The 16,122-nt window shown below is 36.0% G+C and overlaps 1 protein-coding gene across 5 annotated transcripts in view; it reads right to left on the reverse strand.

The window, feature by feature from the left end:
- SCN3A (sodium voltage-gated channel alpha subunit 3) overlaps positions 1 to 16,122 on the reverse strand; it is a 116,925-nt gene that overhangs the window by 17,487 nt on the left and 83,316 nt on the right. For all 5 annotated transcript variants that reach the window (XM_055380245.2, XM_055380244.2, XM_019022785.4 and 2 more), the window contains 3 exons: positions 10,478 to 10,598; positions 8,842 to 8,996; positions 7,910 to 8,083 (listed from right to left, as the gene is read on the reverse strand). In XM_055380245.2, the coding sequence (XP_055236220.1) occupies positions 7,910 to 8,083; positions 8,842 to 8,996; positions 10,478 to 10,598 (450 nt within the window). The remainder of the gene's footprint in view (positions 1 to 7,909; positions 8,084 to 8,841; positions 8,997 to 10,477; positions 10,599 to 16,122) is intronic.

Consider the following 16,122-nt stretch of genomic DNA (forward strand, 5'->3'; position numbering starts at 1 on the left):
TACTTTCTCATCAGAGAAAGAGCAGCAGAAACCCAGGTGCCTGCAAAAGCAACTCAAATTGTTTCAACAAATGCTCAGAAGGCTCTGGAACTGGAGGCATTTGGTTGCTCAAAAACAGAGGGGCAATTGATGGAGCTGAAAACAGAACTGATTAAAATTTTGTATACAGGAAAGCTGGACACTCTTGAGTCCCTTCACCCAACGCTCTCCAACCCTTCAGAGAGCAGAATAAAATACAACTTCACAACTTCTGGAGTAAAATCTGTACTTGCTACAGACATGAGAACATTTAAACAGTTATCTACATTGTTGTTGGGTTTCCCTGCAACACCACAGATGTCTCTTCCAGTATATCTTGAAGTTGAGTTTTTCCCATTAATAGTACTGAGGGGCTTAAATAGCACATGGTATTTAAGCTCAGTATTTCTTAGGACAAGGGCACCCGGAATTTCAGATTGCTAGCTGCACACCTTCCTGCTTCCACCACAGAAGAGCCCTATTTCCTATCTGCTGAGTAGTTCCTAGAAAAGGGCTCAGGTAGTGGTGAGGGGCAGGTACAAAGCTGCCATGGGAATGGTAGCAGAGAGCTCTAGTGAAGATGGGAGGTTGGGGATACTGGTGACAGAGGGATTTGGCCAGCTAGGGTGGGTAAGGTGTACAGCAGGAATAGAGCGCAGGCTTCCAGAGGCTGTGGGAAGTGCAGTCTCTATGCAATCTCAGTCAGAAATGGAAGTCCAGACTGGGAGTGGTGGCTCATGCATGTAATCCCAGCACTTTGGGAGACTGAAGCAGGAGGGTTGCTTGAGCCTAGGAGTTTGAGGTTACAGCGAGCTATGATTGCACCACTGCACTCCATCCTGGGTGACAGAGAGAGACTTTGTCTCCTAAAGAAAAAAAAAGGATAATTTATTTTTATGTAAGGGGAGTTTGTAAGTTTGTAACTCAAGGGCCGCCTCTTTGCTTTCTCTTCTACTTTTATCTTTATGGTTTATTTATTGGTCTTTAACTTTATACATGATTAGAAAATTCACAATGCTCACATGCTATATAAAAGCAAATACCGTGGTCATTGTGGTATTGTTTATAATAGCAGGAAGCAGACGATCTAAGCATTCATCCCTGGGAAAAGGATGAGTAAAATCTGGTGCACTCATCACTGGTGACTACAATATGGTACAAAGAAGCCATGAGTTTCACAGGAATTTCACTTAAACATTCCAAACACTATGTGCAGTGGGGGAGGGGTCTTTAAAATGAAGACTTTGAATCAGGTGATCTCTCTAAGTTTATTTCTTTGTCTGGAATTTTTAATTTGGCAATTTAAAGATGATTAAATCAAAATAACACTATATGTTCTTTATGTTGAAAAAGAACAAATCAAAGTATCTTTGTTAATAGATGCATCATCTTCAAGCACACTCCTAGAAAAAATTTTAAAGTGCAATTTTGATTCATTGTGAGCATAATTACTTCTGTTTATGAAGTGTGTAATTATGACTGTATCTTCAGGTGTAATTATTTCTTTTTGGAAAGATATGAATTGTTTTTGACATTTTACATAATGAATGTATGTTATATGTTACTTAACTAGATAACTACTCTGTGCCTCAATTTTCCCATCTACACACTAGGAAAGTAACAGTAGATGCTGCATAAGTTGTTGTGAAGATTAAACAAATTAAGCATTGAAGACAAAGGACAATTTATAGCTCAATTAAGGTTGGTTGTTATTAGTATTACAAATGATAATGCTTGTTTGCCTTTACTGTCACCATTTAGAATCCTGGGTGATGAATTGCATCCCATGGGGAGGCCTTTAAGAAGAGAAAGAGTGATGTAGGTCTTCCTAAAACATATGTTTGCAGAGGTTGTGACTGGAGGCAGGAACATTTAGTAAGCTATTGCTTGGTCCAGTTGATTGCAGTGGTGTTGATGTGCTGAAGAGGAGGGGCGAGACTGTCCACTCATTTATTAGTCAATAAAATGGAGAAGAACTTGCTGATTGATTGGTTGTGAGGGGTGAAAGGCAGAAAGGCTGAAGATGACATCTGGCCTGGATTTATACAAACATTACCATCAGACTAAGTAGGGAATTTGAAAGAAATGCATGACTTAGAGGGGAAACATGATGAACATGTGCAGATAACAGGTGTATTAACATGTATTATCTAGGAAGCAGTTAGAAGTATGGGTTGGAGTTTAACAAAAGACCAGAATTAGAGATTAAAAGTCTCTATTAAAAGCCATACTCTTTCAAAGAATGGGCTGTAGAAATTTATAGCTACATTAGTAGGATTATCTTTTTAAACCTGGCCTGTGAGAAATTTTTCTTATTAATTAATTAATAATGCTAAAGGAGAATTAAATTCTTCCAAGAAATGGACAAAATGAATCATTTCTATCAGAAGACATTTATAGAAAAAGTCAAATCACATACTAGACTGTTTACACGGAAATATATCTAGAGAGAGAGATCAGAAATTAATATGAAATGACAATAATTTATAATTATTTAGTTCCTTTACCCCAAAGCTCTTTTAATTTATTCTAATTCTCTGCACAAGAGTGCTAGATAAAATTCAAGGCAGGTGTCTGCATATTAGCAAGGCACCATCTCATTGCTTTCATTCACCACCACTTATATGCAATCACCTTCGGTGTCATATGGGAACTCTTTGACTAGTTCAGCACAATATGCCAAATAGATCTGTGCCCTATTGTAAAATATGGATCAAAGAACCCAGTGTTGGGTAAAGGTAGCTCTACCACCTACTAGCTGTATGACATTTCTAAACCTGTGAAATAGAGATAACATCTGTAGCAAAATAGAAATAATAATACAAAAAATCAAAAGCTTGTTAAAAGATTAATAAATACTTTGTAAGTAAAAGAGACATTTATAATGAGGTTTGTAATGTAGGGGTTAGAAACACAGTCATTAGAGCCAGACAACTTCGTACCAAATCCAGCTTGGCCACTTATTAGTTCCGTTAACATGGGAAAGTAACTTAACCTCTCTTTGTCTTAGCTTCCCTACCTGCAAATTGAGAATAGTTGTTTCTAACTCATAGAATTTTGAAGATTAGATGAGTTAACACATGTGAAGTGCTTTTGGTGGCACCTGTATACAGTGTGCATTAAGTCAGGGTAGTAATTTTCACTATTATTATGTAAGGCTCTTAATTAGTGCCATTCCCACAATAAGTGCTTACAAAGTACTAGGCATAATATCTTTCTACTACTATTACTACTAATAACAATCTAGCTCCATTATTGAGGTTGCCAATATGTCAATAATAAATGTCAAGAACTAAGGCAGGAAATACTAGATCCTAGGGGTTGCTGGCAAATGGAAATACATGTTAGGATCAGAAAGTGTCCCTATGGTGCTTTTGTTCACCTCAGCAGAGCAGCTTATGGGATTCTAAGGAGCATGTGATTAAGCAGGAAAAGCATTCCAAAGCCATAATATCAAGCATCTCCTTTTAACCTGTGCTGTTAGTGAAAATTACCTGTGAGCAATAAATACTTCATGATGGTTGAATCTTTTACTAGAGTTTGTTTTTCACACATTAGCATGTTAGGATGTTTTAGAATCAAACAAAGTTTTTATGAGAGATGCTCAGATGCATTTTCTCAGAGATGACTGCAAAAATTGATAACGACCTCAAGAAATCTGATGTTTTCAATATGTTTTAAATAAATATTAATTAAATTATGTATTTAGTTCATTGTGTGGTCAATAGCAGCATCTATAGTATAGTTTGTGTAGTTATAGAATGGTATAGTAAGGTATATTTTGTTTTTTAAAATGAACATAGTATCTTTTTGACCTTCAGCTGAGAAGAAAAGAATTGTACAGAATCTGAAAAAGTGGTCCTTCTAGTGCAGTATTCTGGAAGGCAGAGGCATGAGTTAAGTTGCCCTTGATTCCATCCTGAAGTGTCATACTTGCTGTCTCCATTTCTTCATCTTCATTATTTTCTCTCATCCACAACACCAATGACCTTCATTTTGCCAAATCCAAATGTCAATTTTATATACCAATATTGCTTGATTATTGACTTTTTTTCACTGTAGGCTTTGATAAAATTGATCACCTCTCCGTTGGAAAAACCTAACTATCTTCTCTGGGTTTCTATGACACCATGCATATTTTGTTTTCCTTTTAATTACTACTTCTCAGTCTAATTTACTGGCTGGTTCTCCTTTGCCCAACTTCTAAATGTTATAGTGTCCCCAGAGTTTGATTCTGGGTTGCCTTGTTTATTTGCAGTCTGTGCCTAGGTGAGCTAAAACAGGTTTGTAGCTTCAAATGCCATATACATCTCGATGAACCTTAAATTTATATACATAAGATTCTGGATTCTCTCCTGAGCTCTAGATCTATATAAAGTTCAGTACCTTGTTTTGAATGTCTAATAAACATCTCAAATGAATATATATCAAATGAATACATCTCTCTCCCACCCATCGTTTACCTACCCTGCCAAATCTTTTTCTGATATTCCCCATCCCAGTTAATGGTTCTATCCTCTACCCATTTGTTCATGGTGAAAGAAAATCCATTTGTTGAATCCTCTCTTTTCTTCACTCCACATATCAAGCCTATCAGTAAGTCTCATCACCTTGGTCTAAAATCTCCACTTTCCTGCATTATTAAAACAACCTCCTAATTGATCTTTCTGCTTTTACTCTTTGCCTCCCCCTCTCCATAGCCAGATATGATCATTTTGTAACAGTAGGTCAGATCCCTGCTTATCCTGCTGCTGGGGCTTCTCATGGTGATTATAACTAATATATGATAGATTACATAATGTTAACATATATGATGTATAGTAAATTACAATAAAATATGAACTTCTTGCCATGGCCACTGTGTACGTTTTGAGTTCGGTTTCTGCCACTCTCACTCATGTTTCGTCACATACAAGTACACCAGTTTCTTTCTGTCTCTTTTATCTCCTTGGCTCATTCCCACTTCAAGCGCTTCTGCTTCTTCTCCTCTCTTCTCCCAGGTCTTCGAATGACTGGCACCCTCCCCCATGCACCCCCTTAGACACCCTCCTGGACACTAGCTGACACACTGCTCCTGCCCTCCCTCCGCTTCCCCAAACACGCAGTAATTTACCAGCCTAGTACCCTGTTTTATTTCATAGCAGTGATCTGCCTTTATCTTATCTTTAGATTTTACTTGTTTACACGTTTCCTGTCTGTTCCTCTCCTCCAGCAGAGTGTAAGCTTAACAAGGCTAGGTCTGTTTTGTTCATTTCTCTTTTGTCTTGAATGGCATATGATCCTTTATAAGGTACTCAAAAATATTTATTGAATAAATGAATGAATTTTAGGAAATTACAAAGATATCTCACTATAAATCTAATTTTACTTTTAGACAGAGAATTGAAGAGGTTACATTTTTTACACAGACCTATTTCTCAAGTATGTGAATGTAGTTTTCAAAAGATACATTTGAAAGGAAGTTTTTTTGGTGTTCTGTTTATTTTCTTGCTTCATTGATTGCTTCCTTTCTTTACCTTTCTGTGACTTTAATTTTGTTACAGTGATATACCCTATGAACTTTAAACTCTTTAAGTCCATTTTATTTGTACTTTCAAACACTGTTTTAACCTTATATTTACTTTAGCTTAGTGAATCCCCAGTACTCTGAGGACAAGCTGTTATCTGAGGTTGCATTAATTCATGTATTTAACCCCTGCTTTGGGAAAATTAAGAAAATAGACCCATTTAAGATACAGTAACTTGCCCAAAGGAGGAGGCTTTCAGTACCCAGTTCCAATCTGCTAATTTTGACTCACTAAAAGCAAAGTAATTTTGGGGCACCATTCGTTTGTCATTCATTGAAACATTACTCAATAGATGTCTAAATGTCTGTGTTAGGTGTGCAAGGATAAAAACATGATGGAAAACCTCCAACCTCAAGAGATTTTTACATCATGATCATGTTTTCTATATAAGGGGAGTACATAGAAATACTCGAAGTACAATGCAGTAGTTCAGTAACTGTAAGTCAGAATTTTCTAGAAAACTTCTATCACATTTTAAAATAACCTTGCTGGGCATGGTGGCTCATGCCTGTAATCCCAGCACTTTGGGAGGCCAAGGTGGGTGGATCACCTGAGGTCAGGAGTTTGAGACCAGCCTGGCCAACATGGCAAAACCCTGTCTCTACTAAAAATACAAAAAATTAGCCAGGCATGGTGTGGGCACCTGTAATCCCAGCTACTCGAGAGGCTGAGGCAGGAGAATCACTTGAACCCCAAAGACGGAGGTTGCAGTGAGCCAAGATCGCGCCATTGCACTCCAGCCTAGGCAAGAAGAGCGAAACTCCATCTCAAAAATAAAAAAAGATCATAATCTTCATACATGATAAAAATCTTTTTGAACCAGAAAGGATCACTGAATGTATTTAGTGTTCCATCTTTGACAGAGAAGGTGGAGATTTTAAATGCTAAATCTCAAAGCCAGTCTGATGCCAGTCTGATACATACACATACACACACACACACACACACACACACACACACACATTTGCCTATTACAACTAATATATTTATAATGGATCAGTTAGGCAGAAAATCTGTGAGGGAAAGGAGCACTGAATTGAGAATTAGTAAATTTGGACACATATCAACTTCATTATTAAGAAGCTGTGTTATCTCCAAAAAATATTTAAACTGAGGCTTTAGTTTTCTCATGTCTTGAATAAACCCTAGATATTCCTTAAGGTCCACTCTAGCTGCGGAATGTGAAAATACTAAGTTTCCATTTGTGCATAGCTTTTCAGAGTTATGTTGAAATTCATCTCTATTATTAATGAAAGGCCAGCCAAGGAAATTGAAAGTCATTTCTGGTCTATTAAAAGTGACTTGACAGCAGATTTCTTATCAACTTAAAGGGTTAAACACATTTTGGTTATATAATTGTGAATATGTGTTTGTGGGAGGAAGAAGAGTAGAATCTGGATAGACCCAGACTCGTCAAAAATGAGAAAAAGAACGATGCACACATATGGCAATCATTGATTCATATTGGCAAGTGTTAGAGCTAAAAATAAGGAGCTTTGTGATTGCTAGGAAATGGCTAGAGATAGTATTTGAAGCACCTTGTTTTGTTAGGAGGCTGTGAAGCCTTGTGCAATGGAATATCACAGACTACAAGGAATCAGAGGACTGTCATGTTGTCCCAGTGCCTCTCTGTCACTTGCAATAAAAAAACAGGCTGCAAGTCAGATAGATTCCATAATTGGCAATGTTCCTATGACTACTCACCCCAGGGTAATCAGATTCAGAACAGACCTACACCTAACTCTTTGCATGGTAAATACCTGATTAGCTATTGGGATCTAACTACTGATTTAAAAATGGAAATGCATTTTGTTGTGTCTGTGGGTATGTATGTGGCTGTGGCTGAATGAACTCAGTACATGGGTTAATTTCACAGTATTTAGTCACACGTACTCTAGGAAGGGATTAAAGTGCAGTTTACACACTTTCTGACCTTCAGTCATTTTTTATTTTGCTTCTTGGAGATGTTTGTTTGTTTTTTTAAACTGAACTGTTAATAAGCTAAGTGCTTACATCTGTCAATTAACATATTATTTATCTATTACTTACCTTGAGGCACTTAACTTTCAGAAAAATAAAAGCTGTCTGTTTATGGTAAAGAACAACTCTCCCTGTGTTTGCTCTTACCACTGCCCATGTTTTTAGGCCCTCCTCTACTCTTTCCCATGAGATATTCCTCATTGTTGCATATGTTACAGTTTTGTTTAAATAACTGCATAATTATGTCATTATTAGTGAAAGTCAGTTTTAATAACAGAAATATATGAAATGTCAAACTTACCTCTTTTAAAAACAATTTTATAAAAATCACTTAAGATACTTACATCAACGATCAAGAAATCTAGCCAGCACCAGGCATTAGTGAAATATGTTTGAAATCCATAAGCAACCCATTTGAGAAGCATTTCCAGAATGAATATATAGGTAAAGACTTTGTCAGCATATTCTAGCATGGTTTTGATAGTCTTTCGCTGTTCAATATATATATCTTCAAAGGCCTATGAATCAAAAATATTTTATTTTACTTAAATGGCTTGCTTCTTCTAAATATTTGAAAAAAATTGCTTAGTATAATAGTGAGTACAAAACAATAATTTGATTATTGATATTTTACATAAACATTGAACATCAGACAAAATCTAAAGACTAAACTAAGTGCGAAAATGCTGGCAGGGAAACGTCATGCCTTTAGTGATTTAGAATGTGCTTTCTTTCCTACTTCTCACTCCTAAGTCTCTATCTCAATTACTGTTACAAAGACATGCTTTTAATGAAGTAATATGAACTCAGAAATAACTAGAAGTTCTGTTAATGAGGGACAGAACTGGCCTATTCAAACATTACTTTCTACAATTTCCTGAATGATCTGGCTTATTTTGAGAGAATAAGTTGATTATACATGAAAAAAAAACCTAAAATACACTTTTAGTCCATAAATGTTAATACAATTATTAGGGAGAACTGGATGGTATTTGACAGGGAAAGTAACGTGGTTACAGAATGTCTCTGCAAATGGTTGTCTCAGTGAGGAAAACATCTGTTAGATAAACACCAGATGAGAAATTCCATCTGGCTGTTTCATGGTGCTGATTTGTTCGGAACTGAATTTTGCATCGTTAAACCTTGGGTGCCAAGCTCTGCAAGACACAGATATGCCTTTTCTTTTGATTCTGAAGCTCAGTGTTTGCATCTGGTAATTTTGGAGAATAAAGTATTTCACCAGAATCTGATTCTTGCCAATATGCATTTCACTTACCAATGCACCACTACTGAGAAGGATCATGAACACAATGAAAGTCTCAAACCAGTTGTGCTCAACAATGCTGTAGCAGGTTTTTCGAAGATTCCACCAAATCTTCCCTTTGCCTTCTTCTGTACTTACTTGACAGAATGGAAACTTTTTAATACATCCTAAAAATCAAATATAGTTAATTAAAAATATATATTTTAATCTTAAATAGGAAAAAATAAACTTTCTTGCTCCTTCCCCACTCCACTTCCAGGTAATCATTTCATAGGGTAACCATCTCCTTCATTTCCTAGTTATCGTCAGCATCCCTCCTGTATAATGAATTATTCTCAGACTTATATACTCAGCCAGCTACTTAGAATTCAAGGAAATATTTTATCTAGATTTGCTTAAGTAACAATAGTTTCATTCTTCACCACCAGTCAGGATTATTTTGCCTCAAGGCCATTGATGAAAATAGTCCAGGTGCATCTGTCAGGTTTGAGGCAAAACTACATGTTCGATTTGTTTATTCATATTTTGATGTGATCCTGGGTTTTTAATTCTTTTCATGCACACATGCACAGAAAATCTCGCTGTCTTCCCAGGCATCAGCCACTGTCAATTTTCCGAAGCTAATTTATTTTTCAGTCTCAGTGCTTTTCTTAGTCACACCTATGACTCAGCTCGTCAGTCAGTATCTCTTTTCCCTTTGTCCTCCCCCTCCTAGCTTTCGCATTATTTCTAACTCCCATCCACTCTTCTGCTGTAAGTCTCTGAGCTACTACTCATCAGATTAAGTCCAATCACATTGAATGATAGATATTCATTGATTTGTGTTCAACACACTGTGCTGCTTTCTGTGAGAACAGCTATTGCTTTCCCTGCCAAAGCTTCACAATACAGTTACATCTCAAAACAGCTCTAGCCAAAGCACATTAACCGCATTGGAACTGTAAGGGAGGGAATGTAATTACTGTAGCATCTATAAATCAAATCACACCATTGCCAAGGAGTTCTGAAGGGATTACAATATCAATGACATGACATTCTAGAATGCCATTTATCTCATAGGGTCAGCTTCCTCACATTATGGAGAATGAGAAAAAAAAAGACCTATCAGATCATTTTAACTGTCCAGGAATAGTCACTGCTGTAAATATAATCCAGAAATCTAGAGAGATTAACTTTTTAAAAGACAAAAAAGGAAAATAAAGATAAACATGCCTTCACTATTTATTTTAAATATTTTTCTTATTTAATTTAATTTATGTATTTATTTTGAGACAGGGTCTTGCTCTGTTGCCCAGGCTGAAGTGCAGTGGCATAATCATGGCTCACTGCAGCCTCGACTCCCTGCAAAAGCTCTAAGATACAGCTGTGGCTGAGGTAGCAGCGACTACAGGCATGTACAACCATGTTGAGCTAATTTATTTTTTCTTTATTATTTTTTTTTTTGTAGAGGCAAAGCCTTACTACATTTCCCAGGGTGGTCTCAAACTCCTGGGGTCAAGCAATCCTCCTACCTTAGCCTCCCAAAATTTTGGGGTTACAGGCATAAGCCACCACACCTCGTTTCATAAATTTTTTTTTAAATGAGGCATATTCAGTCTCCGTAAAGAACAAGGGGAGATTGTATTTAATCACATCAGAGCTTGTTTACCTTCAGTAAAACAAGCTTCCGGTTTAAGGTCTTCTTCGGGTTCAGTTTCAGCTTGTTCACCTTCTCGGGGTAGAACAACATCAACTGTGCTTCCTTCAGATGAGCTGGTTGCATTTAATTTCTGGAAACAAAATCCCATTTCAAAGATGTGATTTTCCCCCTTTTATTTAACTAACTGGGAAATACTGTGTCATTGTGTGAAAAAAAAATGGTAGTGATAGCATTTAACTCTATTAGCATTACTGATCATTATGTACTAATAATTTAACATAAATCAAGTTGTACTATTCAAAATAACGTGACTAGTGACCTGAATCAGACAAAAAAAGTTTAGACAACATTCAGTGTGGGTGGTCTGGAATGGACGGATTATACTGATTAACTTGTTTAATGATCTGCATTTGTATATGAATGCCATATGAATATAACTTAATACATTGAGGCCAAACCAAGAATAGTTGGATAAAGTGGTATGCTGACATCTAGCCATGATTATGTTAATTAAAATACGTCAAATCAAATTTTAATTTCCACCTCTTCAGATGGAAATTTTCAAAGGGCAAAGAATATTACCAGTTGTTTCTAAGTATTGTCCATGTTTCTATAATTTTAGAAAGAAAGAGCAGCACATTAACATTAGTCACAGTCATTATATTTCAACTTTGAGCTCTATTTTTCTCTGGCTTACATAATTTTCTTCTTATTTTACTAGAAGAAAAATGATGGATCTCTCTCTTTTTTTGAACTGCATAACTGAATTCAATACTTGTCAAAGAATTCTAAATGAAATGGAAATTTCCTCATAAATGGCATTGTCCAGAATCTCTATAGACTTTCATTAGGAGCACATTCTGAATTCAATGTGTGATCCGGCTGTGAATACTTCCTTTAACTAAATCATTGTGACATGCCACATGGCTAGAAGAGCCACTGTAATATTACAAGAATAAATAATAAGTACTCTGAGATCACTTGGGAAGACAGGATTGTGCAATGTTTTATGAAAACAGATGCAAAGACATGACACACAGCACAACCTAGATAATGTAAAGCTTTTAAGATGAAACAATAGTGCATGGACATGTTAATGATTTCAAAGCCCCCATTAACTTTGGTAGCTGAGTGTTAGGGTCACTCTGCCAAAGCCTTCTGAAAGAGTTACTGTGTTATTTTTAAAAAGGCCATAAACACAGTTCATGTTGGGGAAATTTGGCTCAAAATTCCTGATTTAATGAAGACGTAATGCAAATGTAGTTTAATATTTTACAATGTGAACTAATTAAAGGGTAGTATCCAGATGATACTTTCTGTGGTGTTACTTTAAAGTTGATATTTAACCTGACATTAGCCATGTCCAAATATATATATTATGAAAATTACTTTAAATCAAAATACAGTTTTTTAGTAGAGTACCTCCTAGGTTGGAGTATGGTAAATAGAGAAGCTAGGCCATCACTTTTGGCTGATAGTTCTTAGGGTCATGATAGCACAAAATTTTTTTTTTTTTTTTAACCATTAATTTCCTCTACATTATGGAGAGGTGGGAAAGCCAAGACATCTTTTCCTCTCCTAGGATTTTTCTGCTTCTTATAGCCAGGATATTTTTATTCATTTAAGAAAGACCTAGGAAAATTACTGCTGGGTAGAATTGTAGCAGCTTCTGGTGTAACTAAGAAAATACTGGATAATTGTTTGGTCTCAGCCACTTTTTCTTCCAATTTCACTGGTAGTTTATGGGTTAATTACTATGGCTTTTGATGAGTGACAGCTATTAATATCCACTTTATAAGTAATAACAATAAGAAACCAAAGTATTTGAAGTTAGTTATAGAAAGTTTCATGTTTTTTTGTCCTCTCGGCTAATCCAAACTTAATAACTTCTGAGCCTCATCATAGTAAACCTCAACCTCCTGTATGAAGCCATTCTTTCTTGCATGATTTTCTTCATGCTAAATTTTATAGAGCATTTAATCTATTATACTTGTTTCCTTTGACCAAATATTCTCCTAAATATATGTACATATTTACATACATCTATATATACACACACGTATACCAACTACATACATACACACACATATATATACCAAAAGATCCAGTATATCACCAAGTATAGAATAGACACTGAATAGTTAAGTTGAATTCATGAAGAGTGAATCGATGAATGTTTGAATACCTTTTAATGTCACTTTATAGAGAGAATTATAGTCTTTAGATAATTCTATCTCTCCATTTTGATATATAAGTCAAGTCTGGTCCTGAGAGAGTCTATCTAATTATATTAGAAAATGCATTGTCTTATTAAATAGGAATGATTTAATAAAAAATAATATGTTAATAATAAAAAAGTAATTATACATGTATACACACACAGGTACTTTTCCATTTGAAAACTTTAGAAAATATACTCACCCTTCACTTCCCATGTTACCACTGCTAATATAATTGTGAGATGTTTAATTTTTCACATTATAATTCTTCCATGTATTCTGCAGGTGTCTTATGTTTAATACAAATACATACATATTTAAAGCAAATCCTTTACAGCACAAGTCCTAATAACCACTAACCTGAATGACAACGGAATCTATCGTTTACACATATGGACCTCTGGGTGTATTTTTTTGTTATTGGGAAGGTCATTAGATTACATATATTCGTGAATGTGATTAACTTGTTTGGCTATAAATAATCTCTATTCTAATAGCTCTGGAGGTTATGTATTTATACATCTTAAGGTAGAGAGGGACAGTGATCACAGTTCACCTCTATCCTACTGGCATTGTGAAGCACAACATATCTTTTGACAATGGACAAGGAAAAAACCCAGCCACCATTCTACTATTGTCCAAGGAGTAGAACCCATTTCATGGAGAATTGCTTTACAGTTATTACAGAGATTTTCTGATTATAAAGATAATCTTTCAGGCTCTAGAAAGCCCCTCAAGGAATGCTCAGAGGGAATCTTGGCAAAGCTTTTGCAAGCTCCCAGGACTCTTATGAACCAAAGCTTAGAAGACGGTAGATTAGTTTGCATTTCACTAAAAAGTGTTTTATGGGAGGCTTCCTTATCTATGAAGGTTGACATAAAGTCAGCTTTCCCAAGTTGAAGAATCTGCCTTAGTCATGATTTAATCTTTTTTTTTTCCCCCCTTGGGACAGGGTCTCATTCTGTGGCCCAGACTGGAGTGCTGTGGCATGATCATGGCTCACTGTATCCTCAACATCCCAGACGCAACTGATTCTTCCATCTCAGCCTCCCAAGTAGCTGGGGCTGTAGGTGCATGCCACCGTGCCTGGCTAACTTTTATATTTATTTATTTATTTATTTATTTATTTATTTATTTATTTATTTTTTGAGACGGAGTCTCGCTCTGTCACCCAGGCTGGAGTGCAGTGGTGCAATCTCGGCTCACTGCAAGCTCTGCTTCCCGGGTTCACACAATTCTCCTGCCTCAGCCTCTCTAGTAGCTGGGACTACAGGCGCCTGCCACCATGATCGGCTAATTTTTTGTATTTTTAGTAGAGACGGGGTTTCACCATGTTAGCCAGGATGGTCTCGATCTCCTGACTTCGTGATCAGCCTGCCTTGGCCTCCCAAAGTACTGGGATTACAGGCGTGAGCCACCGCGCCCGGCCCACCTGGCTGATTTTTAAATTTTTTGTAGAGATAGGGTTTTGCCATATTGCCCAGGCTGGTCTCAAACTCCTGGGCTCAAGTGATTCATCCACCTTGGCCTCCCAAAGTATTGGGATTATAGGCATGAGCCACTGCACCTGGCCAATTTAATCTTCTTAGTCAGAAATGCTACTACATTATTTTTTAATGCCCTAGGTCACATATTTATCATAGGAAAGTACCTATGTTTTAATTGTATGAAGTTATGAAAATATTGTATCAAATTTCTAAAGTCATGCATTTACCTACATTTATAAATTAAATTGTGAATCACCTTCTTATTAAATTACATCAGCTTACGAATTATGATCTACTACCTGATATGCTTTAGTCACTGGATACATAAAGAACTTTACTGCTGTATTTTTTAAATCACTAATCTACACCCTGAAAAACTATATAAGCATTTTAAATTGTATACATTTATATAATACATATCTATACTATATACATAATTCTATACACTGATATAATCTAAATAATCTAAACATTTTCTAAATAAGTTCAACACTTTGGCATTCACATTCTAGTCAAGGGTGGTTTGTGATACATCTTATTATAGCCATAACCAAAATGACCTTCAAATTTATTTAAAAGCATATAACTGATTTAAAAGCAAGTGACCAATAAATATAAAGAATAACTTACTTTCTTTATATTGCCATAGCTGTGATACTACAATGATATAAAAAAAGCAAAGAAACCTGAAATTAAATTTACCATATTAAGAAACTAGATGACTATACTAAATAACTAAATTCATACTTGTCCTGAAGTAGTTAGAAAAATATAATTGGGAATATAGGCATAATAATAGAAAGCTTCCATATAAAACCACATAGTACAAGTTCAAACTTGTTTTCTTGTACTATTTTCTCCCTACTCCTCCAATATTTTATGGCACTTAAAGGTTAAATTCTTCCATCCCTTGTAGAAACGAGTGGGTCTACAGAGGGATGATGGCTTATGCTCTACAAATGCACGCTGGAAAGCAGGTTTTAAGATGCAACATTCTCCAGGCCTAATTCAGCCGCAGAAAACATGCCTGGCTGTAGCACAAGCCCGGCGCAATGCTGTGGAAGCCGCACGCTGATCCAAGAACCATGTCCTCAAAGACATGGTACCTGAATATGAAGTTTTCAAGAAGGTTAACTACAAATACCACTCACAGGAATGGGTTATTTCAACATAAGAAACAATAGAGTTAACACCCAAAAAAGGCCACGAGACCATTCCCCGCCGCCCAATAGAATGACCTTATATAGAAATTCCCCCATATGACAAATATTGCTCTTGATTTTTATCCAATTAAATAATGAAATTTAACTTTCAGAGATAGAAGAGAATGTTAGCAACTGGCCTACTTCCACTGAAATGCGCTCACATTTCATTTATTTTCAATCAGCTATCAAATATTTGACTCTCACAAACTGCTGTATGATTCAAGAGGCAAAATAAAAGATTCAGCCATTACAGATTGCCTTTAAAATCTAGCCATTTCTCTAAAAAGTTGTGGATTTTTGTCTTGCTAGTAGAAGAGGAAAGTTTTGGTCATACACACTGTCAGGGCCTTAGTCTGATCTTTTGGATATACATAACCATATCTTGACTTATGATATTTCACCTGAAAAACAAGACAGCCACACAGTGAAGCCATTGGGTTGCTTGTCCTAGGCGGGAAGAAAAAGACCAGTAGCTCTTTTTTTTTTTTTTTTCACGATCACTTATCGAAAGATTAAAAATATGAACCACCACCATCTGGTTTGCCTGGACATATATTAAATGTACAACATCCCCGGAGCTCCTTTTATTTTTAAAATAGCCTGAATAAGAACATGGTATGTGAAACTGAAAATAATTATGTTGTAGTTGAAAAGTAGGGTAAAAGAGCATCAAAAAGGAAAAAGAAAAAGCCCATTTGTTTTCAGAAAGGATACAAAAGTATTCGTCTGAACCAGCTTTAATT

This window comes from Gorilla gorilla, chromosome 11 (genome assembly GCF_029281585.2).
Source record: "Gorilla gorilla gorilla isolate KB3781 chromosome 11, NHGRI_mGorGor1-v2.1_pri, whole genome shotgun sequence".
In the NCBI taxonomy this organism is placed as follows: Eukaryota; Metazoa; Chordata; class Mammalia; order Primates; family Hominidae; genus Gorilla; species Gorilla gorilla.